Below are 14,334 nucleotides of genomic sequence, written 5' to 3'. Positions count from 1 at the left end.
TTGCAATCATCATATTATATTACACTGTGTACTTACAATTGCTCACGTTGCTCTTCTACCCATTTAATTCTTCTTCTTTCTTCTCACTGTAGAAGCAGGAAGTTTCTTGTCCCTGCAAAAATCATTCTCCTCTTCAACTGATGACCAGGCTGCTTCACTTCTTCCCCCTGACAGTCACTTTTGCAGTGACTTATGACTCATACAAGGAAAATCGACTTACTGTTTAAACATAGAGGGTAGAAAGATTTAGCTACTCTGTGTTTAATCAAGTGATGTCATAAACCTAATGGAAAAGTGAAGAATTAACTGGGTAGAAGGGAAAAATGAGCAATTGTAAATACATAGTGAAATATCATATGATGATTGTAATACATTAAGAGGTTAGGTGCTTCTTTAATAATTTTAATAACAACAGTCAGAGCAGGCCCCAATCACTGCCATTATTGCTGAACGCTGGCTGTATAACACAGCTGGCATCCACCATGTGTGAAGCTGGCTCAGCTCCATAGCCACTCCTTACATCTGCAACTTAAATAGTATTTCCTAATATGTCTTATGTTCAAAGGGATTAATTTGTTGAATTTAATAGATTCTAGATAAGCTGAAAAGGCAAAGTTGCCATACTGTACAAACAAGAAATGTTGCTACACAGTGGGTAAATATTTAGATCGTATACTGTCATAGTAGTACCATTTATAGCACCAAGCAACTTCAGAATGCAGCTTTGATTTATCTTACAGATCATAAAACTAAACTTCTGACTGCTTGTAGCGACCCCTGAAATTGTAGAAGTACAAGAGTGGTTAGCGGCTACACCGCTGCAGAGGAAGTCAGCAAAGACTGAGATCAGTAGAGGTTTGACCCTACAACATCATTATCCAAAAGAATAGTCCCTTCAGAAAATAGGGTTAATAAACATATGCAGGACATGAAGTAATTAAAAAGTCATAAGAGGAAATTCTGGTTAGTTCAAAGGTGATTTTCCAAAAGAGTGGTCTTTTGGAGAGCTCTTGCTACTTTATGTCATGTTTTGTAATAGTCCTTATACAAATATTGCTCAGGTCAATTTGAATATACTGAACAGTGCAACAATATATTGTTCTTGATAACTTACTACAGGAGGTATGGAAATGTTGGCTAGAACTATTGTCTTATCTGGAGGCTGAAAACAAGTGGATTGATGAAACTGAAGAAAAGCTAAAAACCACAGAGCAACCAAAAGGGTCACCAGAAGAGATTTCTCAGGCTTTAAAGGTTTGTATTAAAATGATATTAATTAAAATGTAATGGCAATTTTGTTGTCTAATGAAATTAATTAGCATGTATAATTAGGTAATAACATTAACCATGTCAATTATTTATTGCAAGCTGAAATTGGGATTCTGCTCGAAGTCTCCTGCTAAAGACAAATAATTAATTCTTTCGATGTTACTTGGAAAGGTGAAGAGTGTTTATGCATGTTAAAATAATGACATAAACAGTATTTAAAATCATTACCTTGCCAGGCTTTCCATTTCTAACTCATGGTTCAAGGCCTGTTAAAGAAGTACTCCTGTTATTTTTTTTTATTTCCTAACCCTGTGTAAATGTTAGCATTGTGAATGTCAGTGTCTTAAACGCACTGATCACTGTCTTCCCCAGGTACCACTATGGCTACGCTCCTCTTCTGAGTCAGATGACAGCATTTCACTCTTTTATAATATAAGCCAATGGAGTTTTGTTCTGATGCTCCATAGGCTTACATGTAAACACCCACTTCTGGGTCACACAGTGTACAATGTGATCTGAAAATTCTGAATCGCCATCATTTGACTCAGAAGAGGAGTGGAATAGCACTGTATTGAGTATATTAACACACAGATACTACTCTACACTAACATATACAGAGATTTAGAGAGTAAAAAAAATAAATGGAGTGCTTCTTTAAAACCATAACAATATGGATATATAGTGATGAATTGACCATGTAAATAACTGATGCTTGGCCTCCCTTGGTCCAGCATTCCCTTTTTTGATACACACTTTATTGATTGGCTGTAATGATCATGTCCACTACTCATTCTAAGCTGTGCACGTCTAAAATTATAGATTAAAAGAAAAAACACACTGTACAGATAGGTAGTTGTGTAGTAGGTCTCTCTGACCCATTACTGCTAAAGCCAATCACTGGCCTTAGTGACTCTGCTGATGTAGCTGGCATGAGCTATTGAGCCACGAGATTGGCCACAACAGTTACTGATGCTATAGACACACAATCACCACTGCAGCCAAACAACAAAGACCAGAGGAGCATAGAGTCAGCTCTGGACAGCGAAGTGTGAGTAAGAGCCCCATTTGTTACTTTAGCACTCTGCAACCTTGGGGTACAAAAACACTTTAAACACACCTTTAATGTTATACTGATAAAATAGTTTCAATATGCAATTTAACATTGCCATTAAAGTTTACATAAAAAATAATCCAGTCTTATGCTTACTATAAAACCTTGTGACTACCTACCAAAGGGTACAGTTTAAACCTTGTAAATCCATATATCTTGAACATTGTTAGCATAAACCCTTTCACCAAGATGTTCAATTTAAAATGATTTACCAAGTTGTATACTAGGAATATACAACAGTTTAGCCAAAAAATATAATACCAGTCGCCAAGCAATACAGGTGAAACCTAATCTTTATTTGGAATACTGATATGTTGTCTTTGATAAATTTGAAGAATTGATCATGTTCTTTGAGCCTTTTGTATATATTTTACTTCCGCAAAGATTCTGGTTCTGGAAAAGAGCTGCTTGCCCTGCATTAAAGAAGTTGATCTGGACTTGAATTTGAGATTGGTTGGCATCTGACACTTTGCTCCCACACGGATTAGCTGATAACTGCTTTGGCATTGGCCCGATTCAACACCTGAACTCCATAGCGCCATAAATTGTTTGGTGTCTACTGCAGAGTACTGCAATTAACCTTCCACTAACTGAACATTTGGTAAAGCTCTGGCATTTCACTTCATACATTGCTTACATTTGCCATCTGCTGGAGAGAGTATCAGCTGATCATGGGGGTGTCTGATGACCACTGATCTCATATTGATGACTTATCACAGATATAGGTCATCAAAATGTAAGTCATGGACAAACCCTTTCTGCATTTCAGTATTACTTTTTGTGATCTTATCTATGTTATACAAATGAATGTTATTAAAATTTGTGCTAAAAAACGATTATTATTTTTGAAAATTATAGTTTGGAATTCCTTGTATATGATGACATATGATTAGAGTTGAGTGAAACAGGTGGGTCAGATTCAAAAGTTGCCGACTTTCGCCAAAGTCGGGTTTCGCCGAGTGAAACCCGACCATAGCGTGAGGTCAGCCATGCGGTCGGCGACCCGAGCAGCAAAGTCAGATTTCACTGAATGCTTGCACGTGACTTTTTTTCAGCCTATGAGGAAGGACTACACTGTGGGCAACGAGATGACATGTGCAGTGTCCGAGGAGAGAGAGAGAGTTTTTGTGCACTTTAAAAAAGCGGTCCGGCGTGTAGGTGTGTTTACTGTCCTCCACTCCCTGCCTACTTTGCTTCCCCATTGATTTGCATTGGGTTTCGTGTTTCAGTCGGACCTTCGACTTTTCGCGATAGTCGGCCGATTTCGTTCGACTCGACTTTTGAGAAAGTCGGGCTTCATGAAACCGACTCGACCCTAAAAAAGGCAAAGTCGCTCATCTCTACATTTGATACTTTTTATTTTTTTAAACTTGTACATTTTTTATGCCTAGTCCATAGAAAAAATCATGAAACATCCAGAAGACAATCGGAATCAAATTAAAGAGCTTGCTCAGACATTGACCGATGGAGGTGTGATGGATGAACTGATCAATGAAAAACTGGACAAGTTCAATACTCGTTGGGAAGAAATACAACAGGAGGTAATCTATGAATGTTATTCAATGCCACAAATAGCTACTAATTATCCCTAAATTATGGACAGACAAGACAAATACATTTCTCAAAATGTTTCTTTTTCAGTTTTATTTCAAAGGGAAAATTACTGTGAACAATGAATGCACAGATGCTTTATATAATGCAAAATAGATATTGCGCATGTTTAATTGTGAATTAATTGTATCATCAGCAATAAGTTTGACATGATAATTAATTACTCATTCACTGTAGATTTCATGATTCATGATTGTGAAACTCTATTTGACAAAAGAAGTATAAAATATTAAGCAGAATGGTTGAAATCTCCTCTGGGACCCTAAGTAGCAAGGAAAATCTGCTGATTTGTTTTAACTGCTGTTTAAATGTGATATACAGTGGAATTCCATGTATAATGTACGCTTTGAAATCCAACATGCCTGGTCATTTTTATCCCCAACCTCTGTCTGCTGGGGAAATTTGGGGTCCTTATACACATGAGATTGTCAGCCAATCCTCTTGATTTTAGTGAGTTCGGCCAACTGTGTGACCAGAGTATGAGTAGTGTGGATGAAGGTATAGCAGCGACAAGTTACCTTACTTCTAAGCTGGGATATGATTGCTTAAATTCGCATAAGAACACTGGCACAAAACCTGCAGCCCCGGGTCTACATGTAGGTTGTGATGCAAGTTTAAGCAACTCAAACCATCTAGCTAAACAGAAGCTAATATGTGTCTAGTTCGTGCTTGCATGTAGTTTCTATGTCAGATAGGAGTGGAAATAGTGTTGAAGCAGGGACGGATAAATTATACCAATGGTACAGTGTGAATTGTATGGATATCTCTGGAACCCTCATATATTTATAAAATAGGCATCTCTGGACCCCTTTGTGGGCGGGGTTTGCTTTCTCAGCTCTGGTTCATGTTAAATCTAAAAACTCTCCTTGTGTCACAACTACTACACCCAATAACTAAGTGATACATCTTTGGTTTCAGGGACTTTTTTCTTACATTTGCTGCTCTCAAATGAGGAAGCAATAAACCCATGACAGATTCCCTTTAAATTTTAGTACAAACCATAGGATTGGCTCAATCTTACAATGTATCCACACTCCCCGCCTCAGCAGCAAGCATGGTGGAGGAGTTGGTTTTCTCCTGTCAGATAACTGCTCCTTCACCCCAATCCCGCTACCACCCTTTGTTACCCTCCCTTCCTTTGAGGTGCACTCTGTGAGCATCTATTCCTCCTTCAACCACCAACTGGCTTTCATTTACTGCCCCCCAAGGCCAGCCACCACCTTCTTATACCACTTCACCAGCTGGATACTTAATTTCCTTTCCGCTGACATCCCCATTATCATCATGGGTGACTTCAACATCCCCATTGATACTTCACTGTCAGCTGCCACTAAATTTCTATCTGTCACTTCCTCCTTTGGCCTCAATCAATGGTCTTATGTAGCCACTCACAAAGATGGCCACACATTGGACCTCATCTTCACCTGCCTCTGCTCCCTATCTAACCTCTCTAACTCACCTCTACCTCTTTCTGATCACAACCGACTTACATTTTCTTCCCTTTCCACTCCTTTTCCACAATCCCCACTCCACAAACTTGCACACCCTCACTGAAATATTAAACACCTCAATCTGCACTCACTGTCTGAATCCCTTGTCCCTCTTACAGCCATACGTTCCCTACACAATGAGGATGCCACTGCCACTCTATATAACACCACAATAGCTGAAGCTCTGGAACTGGTTGGCCCTCTCACACATACCAAAGCTCCCAAAATCAACAGACAGCCCTGGCACACCAGCCTAACCAAACAACTGAGATAGGCTACCAGGGTTGCTTCGTGGAGATGGAAAAGATCCCACACCAATGTGCACTTCATCGCATTCAAACAGTTCCTCACTACTTTCAAGGCCACACTCACTGCAGCAAAATAAACATACTTCTCTTCTCTCATATCCTCCCTGTCTCACAACCCAAAACATTTATTCAACACTTTCAACTCTCTCCTTTGTCCCCCAGCACCCCATCCCTCTCCACTCATCTCAGCCAAAGACTTTGCCTCATTTTTCAAGCAGAAGATTGATAAAATCAGAGACAATTTTGGTCGACAATCCCCAGATCCTTTCCTCCTAAGTGCTCAGACATCCTCCTCTAAAGCCAACTTTTCCATCTTTACAGAAGATAGACTCTCCACTCTACTCTCAAGATCATATCTCCACCTGTGCACTTGACCTGATCCCATCCCACTTCATCCCCAAACTCACCACAGTCTTCTTCCCAAACCCTAACCCATCTCTTCAACCTATCACTAACAACTGGTGTTTCCCCCTCAAGCTTGAAACATGCTTGAAACATGCCTCAATCAGACCTATCAAAAAGCCATCTCTTGACCCATCCTCTGCATCTAGCTATCACCCCATATCACTTCTCCCATATACCTCAAAACTACTGGAACAACACGTTCATCTTGAACTGTCTTCCTCCTTCTCTTCTTGCTCCCTCTTCAACTGCTTACAATCTGGCTTTCGACCACATCACTCCACTGAAACTGCCCTAAGTAAAGTCACCAATGACCTATTATCTGCCAAATCCAAGCAACACTGCTCTGTCCTCCTCCTTCTGGACCTGTCCTCTGCCTTTGACACAGTGGACCATTCCCTGTTACTACAGACCCTCTCATCTCTTGGCATCACTGACTTGGCCCTATCTTGGATCTCGTCATACCTAACAGACCGGAAATTCAGAGTCTCCCACTCGCACACCACCTCCTTGTCTTGCCCCTTATCTGTCGGAGTCCCGCAAGGTTCAGTCCTAGGGCCTTTGCTCTTCTCCATTTACACTTTTGGCCTTGGACAGCTCATAGTATCTCACGGCTTTCAATATCACCTCTATGCTGATGACACACAGATCTACATCTTTGGATCAGATATCAACTCCCTTCCAACCAGAATCCCACAATGTCTGTCTCTTATTTCATCCTTCTTCTCTGCTAGATTTTTAAAACTTAATATGGACAAAACAGAATTCATCATGTTTCCCCCATCTCACTCGACTCCCCCAATGGACCTATCCATTAAAATAAATGGCTGCTCACTCTCCCCAGTCCCACAAGCTCTCTGCCTTGGGGTAATCCTTGACACTGATCTCTTCTTCAAACGACATATCCAAGCCATTTCCACTTCCTGCCAACTTCAACTCAATGATATTTTGCTGATCCATACATTCATTCCTCAACCAGGAATCTGCAAAAACCCTCATCATCTCCCGCCTTGACTACTGCAACCTCCTGCTCTGTGGCCTCCCCTCTAACACTCTTGCACCCCTCCAATCTATTCTAAACTCTGCTGCTTGACTAATCCACCTGCCCCCCCACTACTCCCCGCCTCTCCCCTCTGTCAATCCCTGCACTGGCTCCTCATTACCCAAAGACTCTAGTTTAAAACCCTAAACATGACATACAAAGCCATCCACAATCTTTGTCCTCCATACATCTGTGATCTCGTCTCCCGATACTTACTTGCACGCAACCTCCGATCCTCACAAGATCTCCTTCTATACTCCCTCTTATCGCCTCTTCCCACAATTGCATACAAGAGTTTTCCTGTGCATCCCCCCTACTCTGGAACTCTCTACCATAACATATCAGACTCTCGACTACCATGGAAATCTTCAAAAAGAACCTGAAGACTTACTTCTTCCAACAAGCCTACAACCTGCAGTAACCACCGATAGACCAAAGAGCTGCACGACCAGCTCTACCCTCACCTACTGTATCATTACCCATCCCTTGTAGATTGTGAGCCCTCGTGGGCAGGGTCCTCTCTCCTCCTGTACCAGTCATGACTTGTATCATTTAAGATTATGGTACTTGTTTTTATTATATATACCCCTCCTCACATGTAAAGTGCCATGGAATAAATGGTGCTATAATAATAAATAATAATATGAATAATATTAGTATTTGATAATCTAAATTCACACAAGGTCTCCGTACCAACATAGCACCTGATTAGTAGATGCTGTCATAAAAATCTGTTTCCAGGCTTTAAGCTGTTGCTTTAATCATATTGTAGCTCATCAAAGCTATAAGATATTAAAAAAATCACTCCCAAGGTCAGCAATTTTTCCCCTAATACTTTCTAAATATATTCATAATATAGTATGTTATGGATAGTCAGATTTGAGGATGGGAGCAATGCTGAAAATCAGGGAAGACTACAACTGATAAATATTTTAATACACTTACGGTATCTAATATCACGTACATGTTCAGAAAGGATTAGAGAAAAAAAATTGCAGGAAGAGCTATTTTCACCATTTATCTAAATCTGCCATTAGTGTATGCCACAAGTTAGTAGCAAGTGTATGGATCGGACCCATGGGGTGAATTCACCACATACAGGAAATGGCGGTTTGCTACAGCCAGGACGTGTACCTAAGAACCGTGGTTGTCGGGTGGTGCCGACAGCAACTGTTCAACCTGTTAACTGCTGCTGTCAAACTCTGACAGCGGTATTAACAGCACGCCATAATGGGGGCATGTCATTTTATGTTCCCATTGGCACAACGTAAAGTGATCACAGGGCTCTAAGGAGTTGCTGCAAGAGACCTGCGTGTTTGACATTACGGAGCTCTCTTAAAACCTTGTCTGTTTCCAAGCTCCAAGGAGACAGTGATTTTTATTATACGCAGCAATAATGTGTTGGCGACCATGACAAATGCAGTCGTGATGTTGGGGAGACCAATTTTTCACAGAAACAGACACCCCACCAGTCTCATACCATGGATCGGACCCATGGGGTGAATTCGCCACATACAGGAAATGGCAGTTTGCTACAGCCAGGACGAGTGCCTAAGAATCAGGGTTGTCAGGTGGTGCTGACAGCAAATGTTAAACCTGTTAACTGCTGCTGTCGAACTCTGACAGCAGTATTAACAGCACGCCATAATGGGGGCATGTCATTTTATGTTCCCATTGGCACAACGTAAAGTGATCACAGGGCTCTAAGGAGTTGCTGCAAGAGACCTGCGTGTTTGACATTACGGAGCTCTCTTAAAACCCTGTCTGTTTCCAAGCTCCAAGGAGACAGTGATTTTTATTATACGCACCAATAATGTGTTGGCGACCATGACAAACGCAGTCGTGATGTTGGGGAGACCAATTTTTCACAGAAACAGACACCCCACCAGTCTCATACCACTTAAATTTTGCTGTCAGAAATTGACAATGGATTTGAGAGGTTAAACAGCAGCAGTTGAAACTGGCTACTGATAGCTATTGTTAAAGGCAGATGTCAGCTGTGTAACAAAGCTGACATCTGCACTGTGGCTCAGCTTGTGTACTCGCTCCTTACATCCACCCTCATAAGTGTGGTGCTTGCAGGTACGCAGGATGCAGTGACGAGTCGAGAGACTACTTTGTGCTTTCTATAATAACGTTTATAAGGCTAGAGGGAACTTTCCTCAGTCACGGCCTGATCAACAAAAGGGGTAACACGGGTTGCCCTCGCAGGGGCTCTGTACAAGCAAACACAAACGGGTAGAACACGACTACTTCCGGCAATAGCCGGTCACTATAGGGCCGCGGCATGGCCGACTACGGGTCCTTAATTATATAGTCAACTTAGCCATCCAGACATCCCTCGCCATTCGGGATGGTGGTCTTTCAGCGTAGTAGTCGCTGGGCCCAGTTGCTGATGCGTTGAAGAAGTCTTCGCGCGCTGCAGCGCGCTGATGACACTGGAGCCCCACAGGCCCCGGCGGAGTCCTTGGATGGATGGGCCGCAGCCCCCAGACAGGGGCAAGCGGCAGCAATGTGGGGTGGTGAATGACAGGCCACCTGCGCAGCTAATGGCTGCAATGGTGAGTCCACGGCCAGCAGAGACTCGGCCCCTGCTGCGGACCGGAGCGGGACAGTGGTGACCGCCGACGGCACTGTACTTGACGTGGCCACTGGTGAGAACAGGGCGGCTGCGGGTGGCGGGGAACAGGCTGCAGCTGCAGGCTGGAGTGAGACAGCAGCGGCCGCAGGCGACCGCAGGCCGGTCACCGCCACGGGCTGATGTGAGGTGGCAGCGGCCGCGGGTCGAACTGGGGCCGCAGTGGCCGTGGGCTGGAGCTGGGCAGCAAGCCTCAGATGATCGCCTTGGCGCCGTCCCTCTGGAGTCCTCAGTGAGCGTCTTCCCTGGCATTGGTAAGTCACTCTAGCTTTCAGTCGCTCTCACGATCTCCTGCTGCCTCTGTCCCGGTCTGCTGACTCATCGTCCTGGGAATTCCCCAGCTCCTTTCTACTGGTCCCTCCCCCAGCCCATCTGTCTGTCACAACGGTCCGTCCCCGAACTCTGCCCCCGGGGACAGTTGCCCCCGGGGACAGTTTCCTCCGGAACCCATGTGACGGCTCCCTTGGTTCCGGCCCGGACACTTGACGGGGGTCGTTCCTCCCACATAAGATTTATTCGATAATCAGAAAAATAACTAAAAGAGTAGCTCTTACGTTATCAATATCTTGCCACTGTTGTGCAGATGTCTCCTTTGTACCCTCTGGTCTGTGTTACTTCATCTCTAATACTGTAGGTAATTGGCTTGAGCAAATGCTTTGCCATCACTAGTGCCCAATAATCAGGCATTATGGAGTGGCATTAGGAAAACAATGACATGGGAGCATCAAGTAAGGTAAATAATACTTCTTTTTGTATTTTTTAAAAGTTATGTTATTTTTATTTGATTTTGCAACCATTTTCTTCTATTTCTCTTTTTTTGGATGACGTGTCTGATAGAAACAAACGCTGTACAGATATGAGAAGACGTGCACAGAAAGAAATACAAATATTAAAAAACCATAGTATATAGGAACCCGAATGTTAAATTGTTAAAAGCTATTATAGCAATTCTAAGTTCTCTCAAATCTTTTTAGCTATTGTTTTAATGGCATCTGTCATCTCTAGTATCTTCATTCTGTTTCTTTGCACCACTTAGTCATTTCACTAGCTTATTCTGGCTCGGAGTGACCGTGACCCTATTCTCAGTACATGAAATCTCTTGAACTACATAATGAGATCAGGAAGAAGTGGGATAGGCCTCAGAACAGAAGATTACAGCATTCAGAAGAGGTTCTTTTAACAATTTTAGCAGTGCTTTATAGTTATGCTGCAATAAAGCTTCAGTCAGTGCCTATATTACAAATTGCTATATCTCTGGTTAAATAAGATTTCTACTATTATAAGAATATATCTAAGACAGACTGAATGAGTGGCAAAAGTCAGCGTAGTTCATCTTATAAAAAGGTGTTTGCCTAAATTATGTATGTTTTCCTGCAACTGAACTTCATCAATGAGAAAATAACATTTTTCTTTTTTCTTTACAGGCTGTAAGGAGACAAAAGGTTCTTGAACAAAGTATTCAGTCTGCCCAGGAGATTGACAAAGCCATTCGCTTAATTCAGGAGTCTCTTGGCACCACTGACAGACAGCTGACAGCCTATATTTCGGAGAGAATTGATGCAGCCCAGGTTCCACAGGAAGCACAGGTAGGCTTCTCTCAACCTCTCAATGCAAATATTTGTAACCATGCGCTGTTTGAAAGGAAAACATTTCTACTTTTGCTGCCAGATGATGCTTTATCAGTGATTGCAATAGATTCACACAGTTACACTCGATAGGTAATTCAACTCATCCTATATTCTGTATGCACAATTGACATAGGTCATGTCAAGAACAGATCAGAAAATTCAATATTCACAGTTCCAAAAATACTCACCAAGAAGTGTCTATTCGATTTAACTCAGACTTGCAAACAATTTGTTTTGCTACAGTGACTATTGTTCACATACTGTAAAGCTGATTACTGTGAATGGCCCTGTGAGTCATCCCTTGGTTACTTAATCAGATTTGACAATGTGTCAGCTGTGTGTATGAGATGACCTTGCATCCTTTATGACGTTACACTGGGTGATATAAAAAGCACCCTGCAAACTGTTGTGCATTTAGGGAGGCTATATGTCACAAAAAGTGAGTACAATTTTACCCTTTAATGTCCATTGACGGACATAGCTTGTCATGGCCGGGTGAAAGTTCCCGCACCATGACATACTGTGCCCATCATGCATTTAAACTGCCACTGCATGCAAACACGCAGTGACAGTTCTGTGTCAACAGCTGTCACAGACAGCTGAGATGCACGGCAAGAGGTGTGGGGATACATGCAGTCAGTCCCTACACCCAGAACGCTGTGATCGGTCAGTCAATCTGACTGACCGATCACAGCATGATTGCACAGGAGATGCTGAAATATCAGCACCTTCCACCCAGTTGGTGCAGGAGCTCAGCGCTGCCTAATTGCTGCGATCGAGCATGATCGCAGCGTTCAGGAGGGAGGCAGCTCCCCCTGCCTTCAGACCGGTGTCCCCACGACATCATCGCTGGGCCTGATCATTGCCATGATGACCCAGGGTCATCATGACAACCCCCGGGTCATCAAGCTATCGAAAGCCTCTGAGACCATGCTCACAGCATGGTGTCAGAAGCTTTGAGTATAGGTACAATGCACTGCAATGCTAGTGCATTGCAATGCATTATACCTGCAACCAACGTGTAAAAGTGAAAGTCCCATAAAGGGACTATGTAAAAAAGAAAAGAAAAACAAAAACATTTTTTAAATAATATGTAAAAAAAATAAAAAATAATAAAAATAATAAAAAGAAATCCATTAATAAATACACATTTTTATGTAGAAAATTAAGTAAACAAAAAAATACACATGTTTGGTATCCACCGCGTCCCTAAAAATCCGATCTATAAAAGTGTCACACTAGTTAATCCCTTCAGTGAACGCTGTAAAAAAACACAAAAAGTAGCAAAATATGCTTTATCATCATACCGCTTGGAAAAAGTGGAATAAAAACGTGATCAAAAAGACAAATGTAAATAAATGTAGTATCACTGAAAACGCCATCTTGCCCCACAAAAACAAGCTATCATATCGCTCCATCAGTGGAAAAATAAAAATATTATAGCTCTTAGAATAAAGCAATGCTAAAATAATTATTTTTTCTGTAAAGGATTTTGTTTTGTAAAAACACCAAAACATAAAAAAGATATAAAAGAGGCATCGCTGTAATCGTACTGATCCGAAGAATAAAACTGTCTTACCAATTTTACCACATGCAGAACGGAGAAAAAAAAACTATTCCTGAATTGCTGTTTTTTGTTCATCCTGCTTCCACAAAAATTGGAATAGCAATCAAAAACTGTCATGTACCCGAAAATGTTACCAATAAAAACGTCAGTTCGTCCCACAAAAAATAAGCCCTCAGATGACTCCTTAGGCCGAAATATGGAAAAATTATAGCTCTCAAAATACGGCAATGCAAAAACTTCTTACAAAAAAAGCTTCTTTTAGTGTGTGACAGAAGCTAAACATAAAAAAGGATATAAATCTGGTATCACTGTAATCACACCGACTCAAAGAATAAAGTCACCTAATCACTTATTCTGCACAAGGAACGGCGTAAAAAATAAAACCAATTCGTCACTTTTTGTGGATTTGTTCATTCAGCCTCCCAAAGATCGCAGTAAGGCGATCACAGTGGATTACCCCCACATATGGAGTATTATTGTACTCAGGACAAATTGCACAACAACTTTTGGGGTACGATTTCTATTGTTACCCTTGACAAAATAAAAAAATTGAGCCAAAAAGATCATTTTTGTAGAAAAAAATGATTTTTTTATTTTCACGGCTCAAAGTTATAAACTTCTGTGAAGCACTTGGGGGTTAAAAGTGCTCACCACACATCTAGATAAGTTCCTTAGGGGGTGTAGTATCCAAAATGGTGTCACTTGTGGGGGCTTTCCACTGTTTAGGCACCTCAGGGACTCTCCAAATGCAACATGGTGTCCAATCTCAATTCCAGCCAATTTTGTTTTGAAAAAGTCAAACGGCGCTCTTTCCCTTCCGCGCTCTACCATGAACCCAAACAGTGGTTTACCCCCACATATGGGGTTTCAGCATACTCAGGACAAATTGCACAACAACTCTTGGTGTCCAATTTTTTCTGTCACCCTTGGGAAAATAAGAAATTAGGGGCAAAACTATCATTTCTGTGGAAAAAATATAATTTTTATATTCACGGCTCTACATTATTAACTTCTGTGAAGCACTTGGGGGTTCAAAGTGCTCACCACACAGCCAGATAGGTTCCTTGGAGGGTCTAGCTTCCAAAATGCAGTCACTTATTTGGGATTTAGGTACATCAGAGGCTCCCCAAATGCGACATGGCGTTCACTCTTGATTCCATCCAATTTTATGTTCAAAACTTCAAATGCTGCTCTTTCCCTTCCGAGCCCTGCCATGCGCCTGCCTAAATAGTGGTCTTCCTCCACACATGGGGTATCAGTGTACTCAG

The 14,334-nt window shown here is 41.8% G+C and overlaps 1 protein-coding gene across 7 annotated transcripts in view; it reads left to right on the top strand.

Annotated features, from left to right (window-relative positions):
* DMD (dystrophin) overlaps positions 1-14,334 on the top strand; it is a 3,834,938-nt gene that overhangs the window by 1,467,997 nt on the left and 2,352,607 nt on the right. For all 7 annotated transcript variants that reach the window (XM_073550686.1, XM_073550687.1, XM_073550688.1 and 4 more), the window contains 3 exons: positions 1,120-1,254; positions 3,772-3,921; positions 11,296-11,457. In XM_073550686.1, coding sequence (XP_073406787.1) covers positions 1,120-1,254; positions 3,772-3,921; positions 11,296-11,457 — 447 coding nt within the window. The remainder of the gene's footprint in view (positions 1-1,119; positions 1,255-3,771; positions 3,922-11,295; positions 11,458-14,334) is intronic.

Source organism: Dendrobates tinctorius, unplaced genomic scaffold, assembly GCF_039654945.1.
Source record: "Dendrobates tinctorius isolate UK_male_01 unplaced genomic scaffold, ASM3965494v1 ptg000166l, whole genome shotgun sequence".
NCBI lineage: Eukaryota > Metazoa > Chordata > Amphibia > Anura > Dendrobatidae > Dendrobates > Dendrobates tinctorius.
This window is presented reverse-complemented; position numbering and strand designations above follow the sequence as displayed.